This window comes from Hippoglossus hippoglossus, chromosome 7, assembly GCF_009819705.1.
Source record: "Hippoglossus hippoglossus isolate fHipHip1 chromosome 7, fHipHip1.pri, whole genome shotgun sequence".
Lineage (NCBI taxonomy): Eukaryota > Metazoa > Chordata > Actinopteri > Pleuronectiformes > Pleuronectidae > Hippoglossus > Hippoglossus hippoglossus.
Genome location: NC_047157.1, coordinates 7941042 through 7951840, shown reverse-complemented (window position 1 = coordinate 7951840; position 10799 = coordinate 7941042). Strand labels below are relative to the sequence as shown.

Below are 10799 nucleotides of genomic sequence, written 5' to 3'. Positions count from 1 at the left end.
TTGGCAGTACTTTTAAACATATTATGGTGCAGAGGAAGGAGAACCAGGAAATGTATGAATTTGCTTTACAGTCCACTATCTGCCCAGGATGTGATGAAACCGGAGACTATCCACTGATTGAATTGCTCTTTATCACTGAGTAGGAGTCATATAAGCCGGTGAATGTCAACAGTTGGAAAACAACCAATGAATTTATGACAGAGTGACCTCAGTAAACACATGTACTGAGGCCAAGGTCTCTTACCGAGCTGGAGGAATGGCTCCAACAGTCTCAGTGTCCGTCGTGGTATTAAAAGAGCTGGAGACCAGAGCTTTGTGTGCAGAGCGTGGACTGTTTCTGACTCAGGTGAGTACAAACTCAGTTTATTTTCATGTGGGGACATGAACTGAATTCTTCTTTGAGTGGGAATCATCAAATCACTGCCTTTTGAATCTGATTATTTCCGTCACATGGTCTGATTAAACAATTGATTTTCTCTAAATATTTTAAATGTAAAAGGTAATAAACACATGTGATAGAACTTTAAATACAATATGATGTGTATTAAGAAGATTATTAATACACTTGTAAAAGTTGTCATATGTTGCCTTTATTTTGTAAAATTACTTAATATTATAATTAAATATTCAGCTTTCCTTGTTGTAACGATGCCTTAAAAACACTTTATGTTCTGCAGAGTTGTCCATGTTTTGTTGCACACAGTCGACTCGTCATCCTCACTGTGTCAGAGTTCATGTGTCCAGGCTGAGCAGTGAAGCAGTGAGTGAACAGTGATTCCAGCATAAAACTCTGAGGAGAGGAAGGATGTCCGACATGGAACCCAACAGAGCCGGCAGTGTGCAGTATGATCGCTGGAACGAGGACAACGTCAACATGAATGTGGAGGCATCACAGTCCACTGGGATGAGGTGAAACATGAGGACGTCTGACATAAAGATCCAAAAGTTTATATATCAGAGAGAATATTCTGATGCCATTGAGGAATCAATATATACAGTTATAGGAAGATGTGTGTGAGATAAATCAGATACTGAGACAAGTCAGGACTTAACTGGCTGGGTGGGGTTCTGGAAAACCTTTATAGTCAAACTTAAGTCAGAAAAGTCAATTTTACTCTGTGACTCTTCCTCCACTTCTCTTACACTCACAGGATCTACAACAGACTGTGTGTCGGCAGCACTGGAGTAGCAGTGAAGACAGCAGGAGCTCTGGCTGCACTGGTGTCCATCTACATCATAGGATACGCGACAGGGTACTACGTCCATAGGTGCTGATGGCGGAGCCCAGCAAGGAGAGAAAAGCACTCGCACATTGTAGATTAAACCACAAATTTAAGAAGACCACGATGACGATAAGGCATCTTTATTCAAAAAAGCAATCAATCCAAGTGTGTTCAAAAGTCAGTGATCATTTCAGTCTTATTGTTAATACACAAACTCAAGTCACACAGAACTCTGCAAGTAAATCTTCATCAGTTCAGTCTAGTTTTTGTCATTCATTATCCTCATGTCATTTTTTTAATACAGTTAAAGTAATGTAAACATTATTTTTGTAATAATGTCTAATCTGAAAAAATATGTTTATTAATTAAGCTGCAGTGCTGCAACCATGAATCCACGAACTGTCAAATCAAAATCAAATTGTGTCTTTCTGGTTTTGTGTCATAATTGAATTGCATTCAGGGGATATGTTGTATTATCTGGTTCACAAAGAGTCAGTGCAGTGACAGCAACAGTGATGGCGGAGGAGAATCTGATTTGGCTGTACGACCTCTGATTTGCTTCTTCCCATTATGTAACTATTACATGAAACTCTTTATTTGATTTTATTCCCCTCCAAATGATATCCCTCTGAGAAGCCTCTTCATCCACTGATAACTGGTGGAAGGATGTAGCTGCTGGCCGAAGACATAGATTACCCTGGTTTAGGGGCTTGGAGTAATTCCCTAGTTATTTATTAACTTCTTCAGTTTTCTGAGGCTCTGAATCCAGGTCATTAAAAGTTCATCAATCTACTTTTCCAAACTCTCTTTTTCTTTCGTCAGACAAATCCTCTGCTGCTCAGAGAGTGATGCCAACACGTCTGATTGATGAAACTGATTTGTTCTGCAATGAAAGCTCACTTTTGGATTTCAAATAAATCTACTACTTTTCTTTGATGCATTTTATTTTTCCACAGCAGAGTCTGATCTATATTTGCCACTAAGGGTGTCCACTGACATTGTGGACAAATGGAGTTGGATCTTCAGAGTTTGTTCTTTACCTTATGGCCTTAATCTGAGTCTTTATAAAATGTATTACAAAGGAAATTTTAAAGGATAATTAAAATGTTCTATGTAATGGACCTTGGACCTGTGAGGATGATTTCCTGTCTCTGTGCACCCTGAAAGCAGAACTGTGTCCTATAAAAACTGCTGCACACACTTCCATTCAAACTAAAATTAACATTCATTCTCTGCAGATGAATCCAAGTATTTCTATTTTTGTCATTAGGAGAAAAGGTCAGCTACACACCAGATATCTCATTAGCTGAGTCCTGATTCTTTACCAACACCAATCACCAATATGTACCACAGTAATACAATAGTATCCTTATAATCGCCTTAACTTGCCTAACGTATCTATATCCTTTGATGGGTCACTGGGGAGCGGGTGCCAATCCCAGCTGATATTGGGTGAGAGACAGGGTACACCCCTGATACAAAGAGACACACATTCACACTTTAACACCTATGGTCCATTTAGTGTCCCAAATAAGCCAACCCCAATCTGCATGTCTTTGGACTGTGGGAGGAAGCTGGAGTGACATGACAACTCCATCGGGAACCTTCTTTCTGTGATGCAACAGTCCAATACCATGCCGACCCTTGTTTTATGTAAGATAGGAAATTATACAAGAAATGCAAGTGTTATTAATCCTACTGGCAATGTGCCTATAGGCAAATGATATATTCATTGTAGAAATAGTCTTTCTAGCAGTCACTGAACATCTAACAGACGTGGTGTTTTCATGTACGTTATTTTGTACAGGTAAGACTAAGGTCTATTCCAGGATGGCAGAGGAAAGAGAGTGGAGGTGAAGCTTACTATGATCAGTGTCCATGTCTTCTTTAAAGACCAGCAAGCAGGTTCAATTCAAAAAACGGATCTCTGGTCATCTCTCTGATCTGTACAGTGTAACCAGTTGATCATGAAAACATTAACATTAATATCTACATTCAATAATGAAACAGAATCATCTCGGACATGTATATCACTTAGGTCTTTGAGTACATTTTGATATCAGTCAGCATCAGCTCCTGTGTCCGGTCCAAATCTCAATGAGATATTTTTTTTGTTTATTTCTCAACTTTTTAAAAGATAGGATAATATATATTTGTAGAAAAAATAAATCTAAATAGATAATTTGCAACATACGTGAAAGGAAAAAACATAACAACATAAATATTCAGAAACATAGATTAACATTGAATTTTCCGTCCCAAAAGGAGTAGTTAGATTCAACATGCTTGTCTTGTCTTGTTCTAAACCTATTCTTTACCACCCTGTCTCCCAATGTTAAAGAAAGTGAAAAACAAATCCTGGATCTGCCCCATGCATCTTAATTTACCCATACTGCATCCTTCCATCAAGTTGCATGAAATCTGTTCTTTTGTTTTTGTGTAATCTTGCTCCCAAACACATGGAATCAAATCTGCATGAGAAGGTTTAATTTGAGGCAGACATAATTCCAATAGTAATAAAGTCTGACGGAGCCATACTGTGCTGCCCTCATGTGTCCAAACAGAAAAAAGTCTGTCCTCAACAGAGTTAACACAGAAACTGCTTGAGACAACATACGGCAGTGATGCTCCTGAAGCTGCCGTCTGTTACAGCACATCACACACAAATCAGTGAAGATGCCTCAGAGTGTGTGTGGTTCTCTGCTGCTGCTCCTGGTGCGTCGTCTGCAGATCACTGATATGGTGGTTACTGTAAAAAGTGAGAGAACGTTAACTTGCCACACTATGTACACTCACAGGATCATCTTCCATGTACTGTAAACAAATAAAACATATTTTCAAACACAGCACTGGATTCATGATGATTTTGCAGACTGTCTAATAAAACCCATAATAAGCACCAAAGGCACATGTGTAGTTTGAAGAGCTTCTGTATGCCCTTTCAGACATTTATCTACTGTTGTAAAACTGAGAAGAAAGTTTAGAAATAAATAAACCTAATGTAAAACGGACACTTATTTATACCGTACCCAATTCTGTATAATTCCTGCCTTGAACTTAATATTGTCATCCTGAAAATGACTTAACAAACATAAAAATCCATAAAGCTCAACCCAAGCTAAGATGAATAAGTTCTCAGTACTAAAGACTACAGTAGCACTAGTGGAGTTTATAGCTCCGCAAAGGAACAACAGTGTCCTCCTTGGATTCAATTGAGCTGCATTTCACACACTCACAGACAACAGCTCCCTAAACATGCCTGTTTTCTTTTCAAGATCAAAATATTGTTATCTGGTAACACGGTGCTAAGGTTGAAAAATCTCTCAATGTCAAAGAAAGTGAACAAAAAATCCTGGATCTGCCCTTAAATGTACCCATACTGCATCCTTCATCAAGTTTCATGGAAATCTGTTATTTTGTTTTTGTAACAAAACACACACACGCACACACACACACACACACACACACACACACACACACACACACGCACACGCACGCACACACACACACACACACACACACACACACACACACACACACACAGAAATGACTGATAATCCTTATGCACTTTCTCTATAAAGCTGAGCCATAACCCTAAACCAAAAATATACGTATAAAATAAACATATATGAACCATATAAAGTTAACACCTATAATAATCAAATATTGAAAACAAATCATGAAAATGAACACAAACTAATAAATATCTCCTACATCTGCTCTGCCCAGTTAAGGTAAAATCTTAAAGTGACACATTACTTTTGCAATGCTTTTTCTTCATTCATCTAATTGGATTATTTTATAATAATTATTTGTGTCGTGATGTTGGGTCAAAAATAAATCCCTTCTTGCTGTGTTGCAGATCACTCCGCTGGTTCCGTGATGTGCACGTGAGTTCCCTCCGTGATCAGCTGTGGGGGTGGGGGGGGGGATCCGTCCGTGTGACGTCACGGGCCGCAGACAGCCGGGGGGCGGGTCGCTGCGAGCAGGAGCAGCCCGGGAGGAGTGAGGGGGACTCGGGAGGAGTCAGGGGGGAACGGCCGCCTCTTCCACCACAGCGTGTCTGAGCAAAATGAAACATGGATGAGGAGGTCGCAGAAAGTTGGGAGGAAGCGGCGGACAGTGGGGTAAATACCGAGGCGCCCCGTGCAGCTCCACCGCGGAGCTGCCGATCGCGTTGCTGTCCACTTTGTTTCCACTCTGGCGCGTTCAGAAGTTCGCGTTAAGTTGATTTTCCGCGTTCACGACTCCCACGGGCCAACAATGTGGCTAATGCTAACGCGCTAGCTCTGCGAAACTTGGGGAGCTAACGTCAAGTAGCTGGCGAGCGAGACGGGTTCAACACAAACAAGCTGCGGGACGATTGTTATTTCTCCCCGACTTCACACGAAGTGGCGTTAATGTGCCCGTTTACTGGCTGAACAACACACTCGAGCTGAGCCAAGTGAAGTTAACGACCAGCTAGTGGCAATGCTAAGGCGTCAGCTAATGCTAGGCTAACTGTGGAGTACATGGCTAACGTGGAAAAACTGTCAATTGGATATTGATTTTCTAACCCCCCCACACGAGATCATCCACTATAGTCTCATTCGGTTGTGAAAACATTAAGATGTAGAACTGTTATTTGAAGAAAATGTCAACTGGAACACTGTTTCCTAGAAATCCGACCAGGCGGCTGACGGCGACTCTTCGCACCGCGGATCACTTTGCGATGTCCACATTTTGTGAAGAAGATGAGTAACTTCACAGGATCGTCGGCCTTCACGTATCAGATTTTAACATGGACCCTGATTTAACCTGCTCGTATCGAAATGCTAGCAGGCGGGATGCCGGCGTGCTGAACTAACTTGTTGGCTTCCTGTTAGGTTACAAGGCCATGTAGTTGGTGGGCAACATTATCGGCCATGTTACCAACTCGTAGCAGAGCAGCGAGGTAGTTCTCTGGCCACACAGGCAAGCTGTTACCCTCCAGGTAACATTCCTTTAGACACTAGCAGTCATGGCGGTGGTCTGGCGGACCATCACCAGCTCACGACGACAACAACGTGGCTCTGAGAAGAAGTGAACGTCATCAGCTAGTCCCCCTCGAGGTCCAGATCACTGATCTGTGACTTTGGTTAGTTGGTGTGAAACGTGAATAAAAAGCAACGGCAGCGAACCCCTTCTTAGAAAGTTTCTGTGTCAACATCTGCCGGCTAATGTTGGCTAGCTGAGCGGGTCTCTTCTGACTTGGCAGCTCCCCGACACATGTATAAATAGCTCGTAACTGAATCCTGCTCTTCCAGCCGCTCAACTACTTGCTTCATACCTGCAGAACTTTTCTTCGCATCCACACTCAACGTGAGCTGGTTGTTTGTTTCCACGAATACATGTCTGAGTTATTTTCTCACTCCCACAGGAAATGGAAAAACGGTTGGAAGAGAAGCTCAGGATCAACCAGAAAGAAAGGTAAACCCACATTTCTAATACTTTTTTAAAGGGTTATTTCACCTTTCTTTCAAAACTAATGTGTTGCTTATGATTAGTTTAGTTTATTTCTCAAGTTTTTAAATGATACAATTTTTTAGGTAGATAGATAATCCGCAACATACGTGTTAGGAAAAAACACGTCTAACCCTATTCTTTATTAAATCATCACACAAAATCATATAACTCCACTCTCCCCCTTGTGTCCATCCAGCCACTTCATCGCTGTAGTCTCCGTGTCTTCTTATGTGCATCATAATGCTTTCAATTCATCTTCTGGTTTTCTGTACCTCTCATAAAAGATGTCTTTGTACATCTTATCAAACTGGGTTTTCCTCTGTTTGATTTCTTCCCTCGGCCCATTCCATAAAATAATTCGTACTTGTCTTTTTACGTACCTACCTGACCACACACTGAGAGTTTTTACAAACTACTATGAGCCACTCTTCAGTTCACTATGCATGTGATCTCTGAAGAACTAATAATGCACTGGTTCGTTCATATGGTGGCTGATACTGGCTTTATTAGGTAGATTGGATACTGGTCTGACTTGACTGATGGATGTAACAGTCTCCAGTTACATTCATGCATTCCCAGTTTTAGCCTCGCAGTAATTCCTGTCCTCATAACTTAAAAATGTACACAAAAACGTTTCATGCCGAGTAATATGCAGTTTTTTTCACAATGGAAACACTGGCAAATGATTCTGTATTGATACTGTACCTTTAGTTGAGGTATTGCTATTAGGAGGGGAATAAATTGGATTGTTGCATCCCAATTCTTCATAAAAATATTTTTGTCAATTGTTAAACTAAGCTTACCTGAAGAACACATACTAACTATTCCTTTACCACATGTTATATTGATGAGCAAGAAAAAACTGAATCAGTCCTGAATGTGTTGGGGTTTCTTTCACATGTCTTTTGGTCATGTATGTATCTTCTAAGCTACTGACTCCCCGTCTTTAATCATGTGGCCTTGTCCTCCCTCCAGGGAGTCCAGTAACAATTCTCCGCCAAAGACAACCATGATGATACAGGACGACTCTCTACCAGCGGGGCCCCCACCTCAGATACGCATTTTGAAGCGGCCGACGAATAACGGGGCACTGGGATCCCCCTTGAATCAGAACAGACCTACACCGCAGGTCAAGTCTCTGGCTCAGCGAGAGGCGGAGTACGCAGAGGCAAGGAAGAGAATCCTGGGCAGCGCCTGCCCAGAGGAGACGCCTCAAGACAAGCCCAACACTGACAGGTAACATTCCACAAATATTGACAGGCTGAGAACTGTTTGCTAGTTGACAGCAGTAAACACCTGTGGTTAAGTATTTAAATGTTTTTATCTCCAAAACACAATGCCATCCTATACTCTGATTTCATAGCAGTTTTTTTGTATTTACCATTAGATTTGGCATTTTATACAATTTTTTTTAACTCCATGATAACATTTATAATACAATTAGACTCCTAGAAACAAAACAGCTGTTTCCTAAGTGAAAGAACTGTATGTAAACACCTATGGGCTTAAATAAGGCCAATTATGTTAGCAACACATGCTAACAATCAGCTAAAACTCTTTAAAATGTGTTTAAATGCAGTTCTGAAGCTAACTGTCCTAAAACCAAGATGGAGCTCTGTAACTAATGAGAGACTGCAGGGATCCTTTAATTAGGACAGTTCAGGAGAAAGACTCATGGAACACAAACATGCTGCTGAAACCTGCCAACGGGACTCGTGAGCACTTTCTCTCTGGCTGCTGGCATTTGGAAAAGACTGCTGTCACTAATTTATTCCTCTTTCCTCTCTTTCTGACAGGCCAGGACGCAATAACTCTACAATGCCTTTAGAGGACACCCGATCAACCAATCACACTGTCCGACAGCCAGCCGGTCCAGACGGCACCCATGGCTTCCGACAGCACAGATAAGTGGGCCTCAGCCATCGAGAGGAGAGAGTTCAGGGGCCTCCTGCGAGCAAAGACACATTGTATTCTTAAACTTCCTTCAGTTCTATGATATCAGAGGAGCAGTGAATTACAGAGGGGCACTGCTGCTCCACTCCTCCCACCAGCAGTCGTGTGGAACTGCCAGGGAGCGAGGAACTCCAGGACGAAGTCAAACATGCTCTTTTCTCTCTCCCAATCCCGTCTGTTTGACACTGTGATTATGGACATATTCTGGACTCACTGTGATGATCCCTTTAAGAGACGCCTCTCACCTCCATCTCGCTCCTCCTTCAGTGCCCGGCGGCTCCTTCTCAGGATGCCTGCAAGGCAGAAGCAAAGACTTTACAGGAGACGTGATGGGCCATAGCAAAATGAGATGAGCTGGTGCTTGTGCAGCAGCTTCTCCCCAGCAATAATACCACACATCCCATCTCAAACTATTCATGGTTTTTAGTTTTTCAGATGTTGGTTCACATTTATTTTTTATCTTTTTAAGGATGACCAAGTGCAGATTAAAGTATTTAATTATTATTCACCACAAAAACAGCAATTATGAAGAATTTTTTAAATAAACAGGAGTAGCTGCAGTTTGTATTGAATAGACATATAGATATAGATAGCATTCAAAGTTTCGCAATTTGTGTTAAAATGATTGTAAAATGCCACATTTAGGTTTTTACACAGTTTGAATGCAGACTCCAGGGCTGCAGCTTGTGGTGTCAGATCTCCCACAGTGAACTCACCCCGAATGCTGAGTATTTAATTGCTACCTATTCAGTAACTGAGCTGTTAGCATTATCAGTGCACCCCTTAATGTGTATATTGCCATTTGTTTTTTAAAAAACTGACTGTAAGGGTCATGTGTGTCTAGTTGTATGTCTGACATGTTATGTTTACGGTTTTTGTTTTTTAATTAAGCTTTACAGCTGTCTTCTTTTGACTGTCACTTCATTATTTCTATTTAAAAGTAAAAGCAAAAAAAAAAAAGATTGTGGATCTAGGTCCATTTTTAAGTAGCTTTTCTGCCCTTTTGTATGAGATTGCAGCAATGTCAGCAGTATTTTAATCAAAATGAACCAAAAGCCCATTTAAAAATCAACCTGTACATGTTTCAGGTAAATCGGATGTCATTATTTGAAGGTGTTGTTGGCAGCAAGTCAAGGGAGGTTCAGGCGGGGGAAATTAATTCACTGCTGTACTTCAATGGCCGATTCATTGCGTCTGAACCTTGTCGTCGGCGCGCTCGTCTGATCGCGTCCCTCGCTGACGTACAGTATGTAGGAACTCAGGTGCAAGTGATTGAGACTGAATGAATGAAATGAACGAAGATTGTATTTTTCCAGCAGGTTTGATTGCGCAAAAAGCAAATGTCCATATTTGAGTTTGGGTCTGCACTTTGTTCGAAGAAGTGCTCTGTGAACTTGAAACAGTGTTCACGTCCCAAGATGAATATGTTTTATTTTTGTCTTAAGTGTTGGCAACTTGGTCACAATATGAAACGGTAACACCCACTTTGCTCTCGTGTTCAGCACCTGATGGTCCACTCCTGAAATGTGAACCAGAGAAGTAGCAGTTAGATCACTTTCCGCTGTGCCCCGATAGACATGACTAGATTTTCCACATTTACTTGTTCAAATGGAGAGATCTCTATAAAGCCATATTCAGCGATGCACATCATCAGTAGAAAAGTAATAAGAATGGTTGAATTCAGCGTGTGCCTCCTGTATCATGTCTTTACTTTGCGGTTGTTGATTTTTATTAGGGTAGTTCAAGAAAGTGAATATATTTGAGGGAGATTTCACGATCCTGGTTAAGAGATTTTTAGTTGAGGAAGTCTAGCAGGAGACAGACTGGTCCGGCTGAGCTCTGAGTGAGAACACAAACTGCCTGTAAATACTGATTTAATAAAATGATTTGCCAAAAAGCTATCTGCTGCATGTTGTGATGCTTGCTCTTTAAAGGAGTTTCATTTCTGTAGTTGAAAGTAGTGCCAGTGGATCCATGTCTGGTGTTACTGCTGATATTTAGAAAATCTTTTGAAAAACTACTCACCAACTACTCTGGGAATAAAACAGAAATCTCAACCCACACAACTAAAACCAGAACTATACCCGGACAGGAGGTGAGAGAAAATATATATGGTTTGGGTAGCATGACCCTTTTATA

General features: G+C 41.2%; 2 protein-coding genes across 4 annotated transcripts; both read left to right on the top strand.

Moving 5' to 3' along the window:
- The first annotated feature begins 94 nt into the window (after positions 1-94).
- On the top strand, positions 95-1384 carry smim1 (small integral membrane protein 1). 3 transcript variants are annotated; one of them, XM_034590419.1, is made up of 3 exons: positions 95-346; positions 730-909; positions 1152-1341. In XM_034590419.1, the coding sequence occupies exons 2-3, from the start codon at positions 806-808 to the stop codon at positions 1273-1275; spliced, it is 228 nt and encodes a 75-aa protein (XP_034446310.1). In that variant the 5' UTR covers positions 95-346; positions 730-805; the 3' UTR covers positions 1276-1341. The 3 variants fall into 3 exon arrangements, with proteins under 3 accessions (XP_034446310.1, XP_034446309.1, XP_034446312.1); XM_034590418.1 differs by having other exon boundaries at positions 678-909; XM_034590421.1 differs by having other exon boundaries at positions 96-346; positions 745-909; positions 1152-1384.
- Positions 1385-5186: 3802 nt separating this feature from the next.
- On the top strand, positions 5187-10557 carry szrd1 (SUZ RNA binding domain containing 1). The gene is made up of 4 exons (XM_034590216.1): positions 5187-5350; positions 6622-6671; positions 7683-7943; positions 8504-10557. Exons 1-4 carry the CDS (start codon positions 5303-5305, stop codon positions 8613-8615), a joined length of 471 nt encoding a protein of 156 aa, XP_034446107.1. The 5' UTR covers positions 5187-5302; the 3' UTR covers positions 8616-10557.
- The last annotated feature ends 242 nt before the right edge of the window (positions 10558-10799 follow it).